At 37.8% G+C, this 14,412-nt stretch overlaps 1 protein-coding gene across 1 annotated transcript in view; it reads left to right on the forward strand.

Annotated features, from left to right (window-relative positions):
- Positions 1-14,326, forward strand: part of klc1a (kinesin light chain 1a) — a 39,411-nt gene extending 25,085 nt beyond the window's left edge. The window contains 3 exon segments of the mRNA XM_018676071.2: positions 5,876-6,009; positions 8,649-8,715; positions 9,994-14,326. Coding sequence (XP_018531587.2) covers positions 5,876-6,009; positions 8,649-8,715; positions 9,994-10,059 — 267 coding nt within the window. The 3' untranslated portion in view covers positions 10,060-14,326.
- The last annotated feature ends 86 nt before the right edge of the window (positions 14,327-14,412 follow it).

The following is a 14,412-nucleotide window of genomic DNA, read 5'->3' on the forward strand; positions in this document are numbered from 1 at the left end:
TACTCCTTCTGTGTCCTCTGGACACTCTGTTGTTGATGTTTGTGATCTTTGTCCACTGTTATGTATGTGTGTGTGTGACGAGCTGCTGCCTGAAAATGTTAAGTGTGATTTTTTTTTTTTTTTCCCTGATCTTTATTCTTTTTCTTTGCTTGTTCTGTCAGCATGTTAGCAGCCAGAGAGGAAAGACAGGCTGTTTAATGGATGTTTGAGTCGCCTGTAAGATAAAAGAAAAACATAAATGAACATATAAAACTGAAAAGCCTCTTAAAAAACAATATACAGATTATTTTATTTGTTTCTGTGGTTTGACAAAAAGTAGGACACAATTGGACAAATGGAGAAAATCTAAAATCCCCTTTAACCAGGCTCCAAAGTGTCTTCATCTCTAGTAAGAAAAGCTGTTAAATGGGAAGGATTATTATCACTAATGTCATGGTTTCTTTACATGTAAATGTCAGGCATTTAGCTGAATAATGTAACAATAGAATGAACTTCAGTTTAGAGCTAAAATGATTTCGAGTCAATACAAAATTTAAAAAATAAATTACATTTTAAAGTCATTTTTTGAGCAAAAAATGCCAAAAACATTCAGGTTACAGCTTCTTGAATGAATATTAATATATTAGATAGAATAAAACAATCATAAGTTGCCGCCCTGCTCCTTGTGATTCATCTGTAGTAAAGATAAAACAAAGCCAACCAACAGAAAGAAATAAAGTCCTCAGTAAATAACAGATATTAAGTGTTATATTCAGTCTGGCTGCTCTCATGTGTCCTCTCCCTGCATCCCCTCTGTGTTTATGTTGTTATTGTCTAACACAGTTTAATGTTGTTCTACTTGATATAAGTGTATTAATAATGTCTCAGACACAGTGTCTCTCCGTCATCTTAAACTGTGCAAAAGCGCCACCTAGAGGCAAAGCCTGTGAATTACACCAGCATCCACCTTGCTGTGAAGATGGCTCTTAATAAATAAACCGACTTAAATTATAACCAAACAGTATTTTCAGACATTTAGGTGGTGGATTGTGTTGTTTTCCCACCCTGACATGAGCTGTCTGATTTTACTTTAACGTGTTGAGGTTCAGTCAGTCGCTTCAGATCTTCCTCTTAGATTTTCACTGTCACACCTGAAGCAGGAGGTGTGAAGTTCGTCTAGACGGAGCTGATGACAGCTCCTCCTCCCTCCTGCTTCTTCTGTTTGTCTTCTCTCTGCAAGATCAGTCTGTTCGTGTCTGGTTTGTTTTGGTTGCTTCGGGAGCTCCAGGAGACCCAGGGCCATCTGGACTGGACTGTGGAAAATGGCTGACAGCCTCAGAGAATAAATACAACAATCTGGACCTGAAATTCTTATCTAACCATGATTTTATATATTAAAAATGAGCAGATATCTGATGCACAAGCTGTTGGAGAATCACTGTGTCTGATCTGTGAAACTTGTTGATAACCTCTGTCACATCTTTCCCTCTCTCCCTCCATCGCACATTTTCCATCTCTTCTCTTTCCTCCCTCCTTATTTTCTCCTCTCATCCTGTCTCCTCTTCTTCTCTCTCTCTCTTTCACTGTTTCCCTTCTTTCTTCTTCTCTTCCTGCTCCCGTCTGACCGGCAGGCATAACTCCAGATGCCTTGTAATGGTTCTAAAAACTTGTCTTCTGCATGACGGACGCCTCGCCTCGCCTCACCTCGCCTCAGCCCCTTCAGCTTTGCAGTTTTCTCCACTCTCTCCCCCTCCTCCTCCTCCTCTCTTTTCTCCACGGCGGGTTGAACCAGAGCGATAGTGTTGCTTTTACACTCCCTCCTCCTCCTCCTCCTCCTCTCTGCTGTGTTTGGGAACGAGGAGTGGGGTTTAAGGGGAAATGTTTGTGTCTAAATCCAAACTGCTGCTTCCGACTTGTCTTGAAGGTCTGTACTTGGGGGTGGGAGAGGACCGGGGTGATGTTTCTTTATGGCAACATTAAACTTGTGCTTCTTACCTTGTTATTTCTTCCTGTCCTTTAACAGTAGCCTCTGCTTCTCTACTTCCTCTCTTCCTGTCACTCTCCAGTGTCTTTAAACTGTGTTTCATTTTGGCTGTTAGACTCATTTAAAAGGTTGTTTGGGGGGTGAATTGTGTGGGGAGATTGACTGTGTGCCCTTAAACCAGATCTCTGCTTTCCTACCTTGTTGTCCAGACTGTCCTTTAACTCTCTCCACTTTGACCTGAACTCTGAACTTTGGACTTTTCAAATCCTAAATCTGAACAGTCACTTTGCATAAAAGTTAGTTGTTTCTTAACTCTGTAAAAATGGTCAAAAAAGATAAATGGACACTAAAAATTTATCCCAAAATCACCAAAAATGCAAAATATTTGTAGTTTACTCAGTAAAGAAAAGAAAGAAATTACTTTATAGTAGGACTTTTAGTTTTTATTTTCTTTTAAAATTTTGATCGAGCTTGGCTGTAGCTTCAGTATTTATTTCCCTCTTTGCCAGTCGTAGCTGCTAGAGAAATGTGTAAATTAAACTGTGTCACATCAAAAGCTGAAATTATTAGTTGAATTAATCTTCATGCAAAAATGCCAAAATCCAGTTTCTCAGTTGTGAAGATTTGAAGTTTTTCTTTGTCACATGATTGTGAACTGATAAAACAGTTAGTACCTCTTTGGTAAACTGAATCCAGAAAATGACTGGCAGATTAATGTTATCTGTAGTTGCAGCCATAGTATCCTGGATTAAGATAAAGTTGAGAACAATGTGAACATTATAAGTTTTGACAGTGCTTAATGGATTCATTTAAAGACCAGAACCAACAATAAAATTTGATCTGAAAGAAAAATAAAAACCTGTAAGGAGACTGAGAAAATATCACATTTACAGGATGTTATAAACAGTAGCTGTTCCTTTATTTAGATCAGCAGCAGGAAAACAGAATAAATGGAAAATATTCACACTTTCAATTAAAGCTCCTACAACTTTATTGAACTGAGAAGAAACAGAGACCAACATGACTTAAGATAATTAATATATAGGCCCAAAACAGGTTACCTCCTGTTGATCAGTCGATCAGCGATGATTCGACCTTTGTCAGATATATTCCAGGTTTGTCTCCAGGTGTGAATGGTCAGAGTTAAAGCTTTCTCCTCGCTCCCTCTCCGTCTTTCTCTCTCTGGGGAGGTTAGAAGCTTTTCATCCGTCCTCCACGGTCCATGCAGTTGAATCCAACATTAATTAATTAACATCTAAAATCATTAGTGGTGACAAACATCTTCAGCTCATAGTGACTTAACATGCTGTAAATACCATCAGTGAAACTCCTGCATGATCGAGAGCACCGTCTGATCGTGGCTCTGTAGGTTTCTGCTCCTATTAGAGTTTAGTCTGTTAGTGTGTCACTGTGCTCCGTGTCATCTGTTCACAATGATATCAGACTTTAAAAACTACAGTGTGTTGTTGGTGTCGACGAGAGGACACATTAAAGGTAAAACAGGATTCATGCACGATGGATTTAAACGTCGATGAGGTTCGATTTAAAGCTGAAAGTTCTCCACTAAACGCTGAGAGTGTGGAGGGAACGGAGTGAAGCCTGAGCATCGTGCATCCAGCCTGTTTACCTCCTGTATATCTGTATATAGATGTAACGGTGGGTGGGTGGAGGGGTGGCTGTCACATTTGTGGAAGTTCGGGATCTGAAATAGTCTCTTCTTCGTTGGTGTCTTCTTGGCTCCTGCTACTAATCTTCTGCGTGTCCTGTCCCTGTTTGTGCATCTTACAGTTTGTCTTTCTTAACTTCTAATAAAAACCTAAACTCTTTGCTCACCTGAAAACCTGTGGCTGTCGCCTCTTTGTGTGCTCCCTCTCTTCTCTTCTCTAAACCTTCGTACGTCTCTGCAGCAGCGCTCGCGGTCGTCATTAACTGGCTGGAGTCAAAGCTGTGTTTGAAAATACTTTAAACGGACTCTGAACTTTATGAAAATATGTGTTTATCTAGTCTGAACAAAAGGACTAAATATTCAAGCTACACTCAACACATTCATCATTCAGATAGCAGCAATCCTTCAGTAACCTCCTAATTACTGCTGATTGATGGTGAGTAAACATTAATGATGATCTTATAAAGTTCTAGTAACACTTGATAAATGTTTTTAAATTAGATTAGGGAACATATTCTGAGTTACAGAGACTTCATTTAGACTCATTTGTAAGAAGGTTAATAGAAAAGCTTTTTCCTTGAGGAACATAATATTTTGAGAAGACAAAGACCATATTTATCAAGTGTTAATAAGGGAGAGTTACTGTTACTACTACATTATAAGGTCCATACTGAACAAAGCAGATTAAGATCATAAATTCATGTACAACAGCTTCTTTACTCATCAATCAGCAGTAATTAGGTTACTGAGGGAAAACTATAGCAGCTGTAGAATATGATCATGCAGAATAAGGGATTAATAAGTGCTTTACAATGACAAAGAGCTAAATAAAGTTAATTCACCGTTAGTTTTAGATGATTAAAATCGAGATACTTCAGCCCAGATTCAGCTCTTATGTAAATATTTACACACACAGTTACTCACCTGATGATCTAGTGTTTGTTTGTTTGTTTATTTTCTGCTATGATTTAGAAGCTGTTCTTTTTATGTTGTCAGTGGTATGACACAAAAATAATCCATGTATTCGTCACCTAAAAAAGCAGCGAGAAATCACACACACACACACACACACACACACACACTTCTTTGTCACAATGATGTTAGTTTGAGTAAAAATAAATGAATAAAAATAAATTGTTTCCAATAAAGTTTTCTCATATTTCTTAGCTTTCAAATATAAACATCAGTGTCGCTCACAGAAACGTGGAGTCAGATGCTTTTATTCACTCTGACCCTGACAGTCTGTGCTCTGGGATTTCAGACTTCAGTGAAGGTCAGTGAGGCTGAGATATTTTTAATCTGAGGACGGGGATGATGTGAGAGTCAGACATCCACGCCGCCCTCGAGAATCTAATCAGATTTCACAGAAGTATGTCTGGAATATTTCTGATAATATCCAGCTTCACGATCAACCTCCTCCTGCTGTAATTTTACTGGAAGAAGAAGAGTGAAGTTGTTTGACTCTGATCACTGAGGTTTAAATCAACTACATTTTATTACGTCTGATGTTTGAACAATTAAGTGATGGAATGAGAGAGGAAGAGTCTGTGGCTGCGCAGATTAAGATCTGCAGCATCCATCAGCCTCGACTGTCAGAGACGACACCATCACCTCCTCTGTTGATGCAGACACAGACAGGGAGGTGTTACAGGGAGGTGCTGTCAGACAAGACCTCAGTAAAATAAGTCCCCGTGCAGCTTCACTCCGTCTGTGGTGTTTGTGCTAAAGCAGTTATCCTCCTCTCACTGATATTACTGGGTGTGGACAAAATAATAGTAACACATGTCTTCTACACTCACACAGGTGTTTGAGTTATTTTAGCTCAGCTTAGGTTGAAGGTGGGTGAAAGGTCGTTCTCTAAGGTCAGAGGTCACCGTGGTTCAGGAGATGAAGGATCAATCAGGTCAAATTAGGAGCTTGGTTTGTAAATGAGTGTGCACCTGCATCACTGCATCGTGTCTGCACAACATGTTGTGCGAGAGATTTTGCACTTCTATATGCACTGTATACACATTAGTGTGTGTGTGAGTGTGTGTGTGTTGGCAGAGTTACCTGAACACACTCCCCTAAACTCTTCTTATAAAGACTGAATGTGCTCTGGTTTTGTGTTGGAGTCTGAAGAGTTTTATCGAAAACAAAGCATTGGTGTGTTGCTAATGTACACACAGTGTGTACCTTCCTTGTGTGTGTACGTGCAGTGTAAATGTGTGTGTGAGTGAGTGTAACCCTGTGACGTCTCCCATCAGGACGGCTCCGGCTCTTTGAAGAGAAGCGGCTCCTTCAGTAAACTCCGAGCGTCGATCCGTCGCAGCAGCGAGAAACTCGTCCGCAAGCTGAAAGGCGGCGGCTCGTCACGAGACACTGAACCCAAAAACCCCGGGTAACTATCCCTCCTCACCCTCCTCCCTCCTCACCCTCCACCCAGACACCTGACTGACCCCCACCCCACCCCCCACGCTGCAGGTGACTCTCACTTTATGCACTGAAGGCCTGGAGGATCGGGCCGGACCTCCAGCCCTCAGCTCGGCGGCTGGCGTACTAACCAAAAACAAAAGAAACAAAAGAAGGGATTCACTCTACTTGGCTGGTGGTGAAGTGGTTTAACTCTGAAGCTGTTTGCACATGAAATGATCGAGGGAGCTTTTACTGTCACGTACACATCAGGCCTTTCTTCCCCTTGCATGAATTTACCTGTATTTACATTCATTACCATTGCACAGTTTTTTGGTCATAGTTTAGTTTGGTCACTGCTTCATGACCTGCAGCAGAGTATTAGGAAAATAAAGAGAGATTTCTTTTATAAAGCTGTAATATTATGAGGGAAAGTCATAATACTTAAAGAATAGAGCTGAAATGATATAAAGAAAAGATCTGCAAAGTCATTTTATCTTGAGGAAAAAAAGTTTTCAGGGAAAGAAAAAAGCTGTGATATCTTGACCAAAAAAGTCAGTAATAGATAAAAAACCAAAAAACAAAAACTAATATTTATTATTATTATTAATATTTTGAGAACAAGTCTAAATATCTTGAGGGGAAAAGCTTAATATTTTTAAAAAACAAGGTGTAAAATTGCAAGGAAAAATAGTTAAAGTAACATTTTAAGAAAAAGCTAAATCTTGTGAGGAAGAAATGAGATATTTAGAGAAAAAAACTTGTAATATTTTGTGAACATGTCTAGATACTTTGCATAAAAAGAATTTGAAAAAGACAAGGTGTAATATTACAAGGAAATAGTTATTATATATATGTAATATTCAGAGAAAAAAGTAGGAAAAAAGTTAATAGAAAAGCTTTTTCCTTGAGGAACAGAATATTTTGAGACAACAGTGTGTAATTTTTCAAGGAAATAATTGTAATATTTTGAGGGAGAAAAAGTTGAATATTAGAAATAGTCGTATTTTGAGAAAAAAGTTGTAATATCTTGGAAATAAAATGCAGAATATATATATTTTTAAAACTCAGCAGCAGAAAAGATTTGACAAACAGAGACTTTGATGGTTGTGTTAGTGAACGTACGTCTGCGTAACATCTTCCAATAAGAATCATTTTGAAGAGATATCTCAGCTGAACAATAACATCACTGCAACTTTATTCTTCAAACCTCTGACTTTATTTTATTTTCCAACACTGATCCATAAATCTCCTAATCTGCAGTGACCAAACCTGAACATAATTAAACCATAAAAAACCAAAGTTAACTGGACTGTTTGACAAACTGCAGGTTTTACATGAAATGGGAAAATAACATGACTTCACTCACATGCTGTGACGGGCGATGTGTAGAAAAGCATCTGCAATGAGACACAAACTACTAATGTCTGCTTTTAAAATGCCTTTATGCTTGTTATGCCTGTGGAACTAATAGTTACATCTATTTATTACATCCTATTAGATTCTTTTGGACTATTTATTTCAACCAGTTTGAAATATAGTTCAGTTTTACTCTGCTTTGGATTTTTATTATTTTGTTTCTTTGTGAATTTTGACTCAAACCTGACTGCATGGCTGTTTTTGGTTTTTTTGAATTTTATCCTATGTTGGATTTTTATTTATGAATAAATTTTTTCATTTGAATGTTCCCTTGCATGCCTCATCTGTGTGCTCACTGGTTTTTCTTTTTTCCTTTCTCTTTTCTGTGGCTTGTTGGGGCGATGGATCATCATCATCATTATAATGAAAGATCGGCTCTCCGTAATGTTAGAGATGTTCATTTTAAACAGTCACTCAGTGCAGAGTTTTGTTTTTAACGTCGCTGTGAATATGAACTTTATCAGTTTTCAGCTCAGAAATTAAAGGAACTGCTGCAGATTAGTTCAAGAAAAAAACAATAGGTACCACTTTCTGATAAGACACCTTTCATGAAGCATTTGTCAGGTGTAATTAATGACTTTATTAATGGTGAATAAGTGATTTAATCATGCTTTATGTATCAGGTAATGAGAGAGTTGTCTCACTGTCCTATAATTGTATTTATTAACGCTCTAATACATCTGTAAGATGGTGAGACGTTCAATGTCCAACATAAAGATAAAGAATAATAAGTCATATTAACAAACAACTGATAAAATTTTTATTTCAAAGACATATTAGCTTCCATTTGAAGTAACACAGAATCAGTTACAAGGCTGAATACAGGGGCTTCAGAAAGTATTCAGACCCCTTCACTTTTTGTAAACTTTACTCTGTTGTAGGTCAATTTTAAATCTACACTGAATGTAAACAGAAAAGGGCAGTGGATTATCTGTTATCTGCATGAGCTCCATTAATAAAACCATGAATTGTAATTTATTCGTTACAGAAGTCGTCATATTAGACTGTGGTACCAGCAACAGTTAAAAAAGGAAAAGTTATTTGTTTGTGGAACTAACCTTTGTTTGAAAATATCATGGATGTCATTAACCAACACGTACATACCACCACCTCCTCCTCACACCTGACTCTCCACCCCCCCCTCACCTCTGACCTCTCACCCCCACCTCCCCCCCTCCCTCCCTGCATGTCACACTGCTCTGGGTGCAGCATGAAGCGAGCCAGCTCTCTGGGGGTTCTTAACGTGGCGGACAAGGCTGCGAGTGACCACTACCAAGTAAGGAGCCGAGACCTGAGCGTCCAGACCCGGGTCCACGAGTATCTGTAGACAGTCTGAGTCTTTGTTTTTAACCCTGCTGATGAAAAGAGGAATAATATCCTGTTAGAGGAGGTTAAATCCCCCAAAGCAAAACCACCGAATATCTTCTAAAACATGTTTATGTTTTCCACTAATGTGTTATTGAGCTTTATTTGCTTTTAGCTGTTGTAGAAAAGAAAATGAATTATTGGAAAAAAGTGGATTTTATTGTCATTTGTACACTGAATTATACTTTAAAAACACTGTTGCATCACCAAATTTGACTTTTTGCTGAAACAATTGATCAAATAATCCATCAGTCAAGTGACAGAATATTTATAATCAATTAATCATAATTTTTCAGGTAAATTCACAATAAAAGCTGTAATTTTAAGAGTCATATTTTAAGGAAAAAGTCCAAATAGTTCAAAATAAAAGTCGGAATGTCTTGAGGGAAAAAGGGATATTTCAGGAGAAAAAGGTGCAATACTTAAAAAAGTTGTAATATTTTAAAGAGTGAGTCAAAATAGTTCAAGAAAAAAGTAAATATTAGAAAAAAAGTTGCGATATCTTGAGAAAAAACGTTAATTACATAAAAGTTGTGAGCTTTAAAGTTTGCTGATAAAACATCCAGTCCCACTGTAGTCCAGGTACGAGACCAGGATCTTAAAAATACAACAAATCGTCCTCAAAGTGAAAAACTGATCAAAGTTTGTTAAAATTTTATTTGTGTTTTCTGTACAAAGTCCAAACTCCGTCAGTAAAACGTGTGACATCTCCACTGATGAGGGATTATGTATCTTCACTTTAATTTATTTTAATGCTGTCTAATAAACACCTGGTAGACAGGTGTGCAGAAAAATTAAATCAGCCTCAGTGTACAAGAATTATCTGGTACATTTTGAACCCATTTCACCAGGAAGGTTAAAACAAATCATTAAATAACTTTTTTCAGATACTTTTCGACCTGGTCTTCTTCTTCTTCTCCTTTATTCTCTCTTATTTCTCTATAAACTGCTGCTGTGTTTATGCGTCGGTCAAACCCGAGTTTTTGTCGCTAATTACATGTGATGAGTAAAAACATCAGTGTGACTCACACACTAACTTCACGCCACCATTATTCTCACTAATCAACACGAATTAAAAACATGTTTTCTTGTTGAGTAATCCGAAACATCACAGGGTTATTTATATTATTAATAAAAATCCACTCATGTCAGTTCTTAATCTCGTTTCCTTTCACTTTATTTCCTCCAGGAACGAAATAATCGTCTGAGAAAAAGTCGGGACCTGAGTGCCAGCCACACCGACCTGGCGCGTTGAAGGTTTTTTTTTTCTGACCCCGAAGAGACGCTGAGAGGTCACAGAGGTCACGGGAGTCGACTTCCTGTCCCACTTCCTCCTCGCTGTAAATAGCTGTTTGTGAAAGCTTCGTATCTCCCATGTCACACTTCAGCGTCACACCACCAAGTGCTCACTGTACAGGTTTTAATCTCTCATTGCACTTTTAAAGGTTTGTGCTCTCAGACGGGGATTTGTGGTGGTTTTGTTGGGTTTTTTGTATCAGTACATATCGAGAAACAGGAGGAAAATGAACGTACGGTGGCCTGTATGTGTTTGATTTGAGTGTGTAAATCTGTTCTGTCTCATTGTATGTGCGTATACTGTATGTGAGCGTGTGCTGGTGTGACTGATCGCTCGCTCAGATCAGTCCTTTAAATATTTTAGGCTATCGCTTGAGTGAAGGCAGAGTTTAAGTTTCAGAAACGTTTCTGATGTCGAGGCAAAAAACCAAAAGTCACTGGTCCAGTTAAACTGTAGAGGGTGAAGCCAAAGAAGTACAGTTAAGACTGATTAACATCTCTCTGTAGTAATTATGACTGTGTAATAATAACATAAGATGCAAATGGACAACATAAGGTACAGAAACAAAAACAAGTACAAAACAGTGCAGAATCTGAACACAACAGTGCAAGAAAACAGGATGAAACAGTACAAAACACAGAACAGTGTAAAAAATGGAACAATTTAGTGCAAAAGTCAGTTAAAAATGATGCAAAGAGTAAGTGCAGGAGTGCAGAATGTAAACAGGTTGTGGTTTGATGTTGTCGCCACAGATTTCTGTGAGCAGACATTATATAACTGTTAGAGTATGTTTGATCATTTTAATCGTTTTTTGAAGGTATCATTTGTTCAAAATGGAAGAAAAGGAGAAATTAAAGATGCAAACATGTTATATTCCATTGTTGAAAAAATAAGTAACATTCGATCAAGAGTTCGTTAAAGTTCACCAACTTTCTCTTGATGAAACTGGCTTCACTTTAAGTCCAGTGACTGATCAGTTCTGCCTCTCAGAAAACGTTTTAATAACTTAAACCATCTGCTCTTTGCAGAACTTGTCCAGCAATGACGTCTTTTTGTAGGCCGACCCGGACGTTAGCTTAGCTCTGCGTTCACTCTGCAGGTTTCCAATGGAACTTCTGAACTGGTGTTTTTTATTTCAGTGTAGAAAAAGAGCTTTAGGACTAAACAGAAGAAGAGTCAACAAACATCTGACAATATTTGAAGCAGAAAAACTCCTTTAAGTGTTAAACCTGCAGAGAGAACCCACATCTCAGTCGCCTCTTGGTTTTAGGACCTTTCTCCTAAAACTCTCCGTCCTGTGTTGATTGAAAACTTTTTGCTTTTGATGTATGAAGTTCTATGTTTACATTTGGGGTTTTGTAAATGATGTTTTCTTAGTTTCTTGTCCTGTAAAAGCCTCGAGAACAGCAGCACAAAGAGGCAGGATCATTGGGTTTATTGGCACGTGAAGGCCGGCCGACACACACTCAGGACCGAAGGCTGTAGTTTCACACACTGACTGATCACAACACACACTCACACACAACTCCAGGTTTGTTTATACAAAACAACACTTTACCATGTGAGTAAAGTTGAACAAATCCAACCAAAAAAAAAAAGCAAATTATGAATTATTTAAAGAAAGTTATGCAAAAATTATTCCTGAGAAGATTTAAGTTGTAGATGTAAAATATATATATTCGCTGTTACCAAAATAAGAGGCGCTGCTCCTCCTATAGTTAGATATAGTTTAATGAATATATACACACGACTGTGCAACAGTGATTCACTTTGATTCATTAGATCCAAAGTGTTTTTTAATTTAAAACTGGAATTTAATGTAAAGACGAAAACGTGCGTCCACACTCTGAAGCTGAAAAAGTTTATTCTGCATCACAGGAATCAGACAACAAACGAAAATCCTGATCAGAAATTGTCCGAGTTCAGTTTCTACATCGGTCAAAATAATATATTCAGACAGAAAAGTGTGACTGACGTCGCTCCAACATTTAAGCTTTTGTTAAAGTTCACTCTGAGAAAGGAGGTAACATAACAAACTTGAATTACAGTTTGAAAAAACTTAATTTACAGCATTAATCTGAATTGAAGATGAAGCATCACTGATTCTGGTTCAGTGAAATATTTTATCAGGAGTTTAAAACCAGGTTTAAAGCTTTGGGTTGAATTTTTATTTCTTTTACAGTCAGATATCACCGGTGTTTCAACACAGGCTGAAACGGTCGATATGCAGATGAGATCAGGCGACGACCTTTGTGCTTAAAGTGACAGAAAGCTTAAATATTTCAGATAAAACAGCCTGAGTTCATTTATTCAAGGAATTTATTTTACATTTAGAAAAATCAAGTTTTTACAAAAAGAAGAAGAATCCAAAGTTCCAAAACGTTAAACGTCGTCTAAACTTTTAAATCAGGAACGACCTGATCCTGAACACCCGATCGTTTTGATTCTCAGGTTCAGGATTATTTTTAAACCGTCGTCAGACTGAATCGTTTGTTGTTGTTGTTGTTTTTCCTGCAGGAGTTTAGTTCTCTGCAATAATCTTTGATTTGATTCTGAAAATCTCTTCACACGTCACTGATTTTAAATCTGATTATCAATTAATTAATCAACATCTGAAGCTGAGCAGAGAGTTGATGAAACTGTTCATCCGCCATTTTTCTTCTTGAATCATCATCAGTCGTTTTTCCTTCTGTGCCTGAAATAATTTAGTCATAGTGATTTTTTTAAATCTCGTTTTTGAGTTAATTTTCTTTATAAAGATGATTTTATTGACGCTGTTACAGAGTCGAAGCTTCGTGTCGACTGTTGATCAGTCTGCTCATCAAACCTGCTTCCTGCTGTTTTTCCTCTTTGTTGTCTTAATGTAGAAGCTCCACAAAGTAACGAGGCACATAACCTAACAATGTCTGATGGTTCTGATGAAGCAGGGCGACAGTTTGAGCAACGCAGACGGGCAACATCCTCAGCAACAGGCAACAGAGAGATAATCAGAGTTAATTTAAGGTAAAGATGAATATTAGAAGAAATATTAGAATTATTATAAACACAACAAACAAGAGTCCTCACAGCATAAATAACATTTAATTTATTATTTAACTTATGAACAAAACATAGAAAATGCAACTTATCAGAGTAAAATATTTTGTAATGTTTTTATGATGCTTTAAACCGTGTTTTCACATTTTAATTTGCTCTGATTAGAACTTGAAGAGGTTAACATCGTGCTGCTGAAGTATTCGTCTCATGTAACTTGTGTCTGAGTTTATCATCAGACATTGTTGCCCAAACTGTTGCCCTGTGCATCACAGCTGCAGAGATCTGAAGCTCGTGTAGAGGAACTCTCCTCTCACAGGACTGGAAATCTTAAAATCCGTCCTGAAACTTTTTGACTTCTCACCAGTTTTTAACAAACAGAACGATCTCTCTCTCTCTGAGTGTCGATGACGTGAATGTAAACTTTGTGATTTAAGAAAGTGCAGAACAGCTGCCGTTGACTGTATGTGTGTTCCTTGTTAAAGCAGTGAAGGTTTCTGTCTTTTTGTTGTCATTTTTTATTTTTTACTGAGTGTAATTTCTCCTCCTCCCCCTCGGCTGTGGACCATGTTGATGTGTGGAGCGGTGATGAGGACGGAAGTAAATTCTCAGGTGGTTTTATATCCGAGGGTACGGGGGGAAAATAAAAGAATATTGATAGAACTTCACCCTTGTAACAGAAGCCGAATCTTTATTTATCAGATGCCTTGTTGCCGTGGCAACACACTGGATGCTGCACCCTCCTCACATACCGCTCCACGACCGCTCAGAGGCTCCGAAGTAGTTCTTTTTCTTTTGTGTAATCTGAAATTATTCAAACTTGTCCCTCCATTGTTAACTATGAAACGAAGCCCGTCCTCTGTGTAGACAGTAAATACATGTTCCTGGATGAGACTGGTATTTGTGACACTAACTGCTGCTCTTCATCTTCTTCTTCTCCTGTGCTGATAATCCTCACACAGGTTAACACTCCTCTGATGTTAGAGAGTAACGTGGTGTATCAGAGCGTCAGGACACAGAGCAGAAAACTTTTTGTTCACTCTCTAAATGCACTGAGATTGTGAGGAAGTTTGTCTCCAAATTGATTCTTTACCACAGCCCCTTTTGTTTTTCTACATGAGCAGTGGTGATGTTTGTTCTGCAAATTATTGTACATCTTAACTGTATTTGAAGAATAAAATGGTTAAATTCATCTTTTTTTTTTACTGTAATTTCTTTAGAAATGTGTTGTTGTTCTCTAGACTTTGGTTTTCAGGGAAACCGCTAAAATATTGTGAA

Source organism: Lates calcarifer, linkage group LG19 (genome assembly GCF_001640805.2).
Source record: "Lates calcarifer isolate ASB-BC8 linkage group LG19, TLL_Latcal_v3, whole genome shotgun sequence".
Taxonomy (NCBI): Eukaryota; Metazoa; Chordata; class Actinopteri; family Centropomidae; genus Lates; species Lates calcarifer.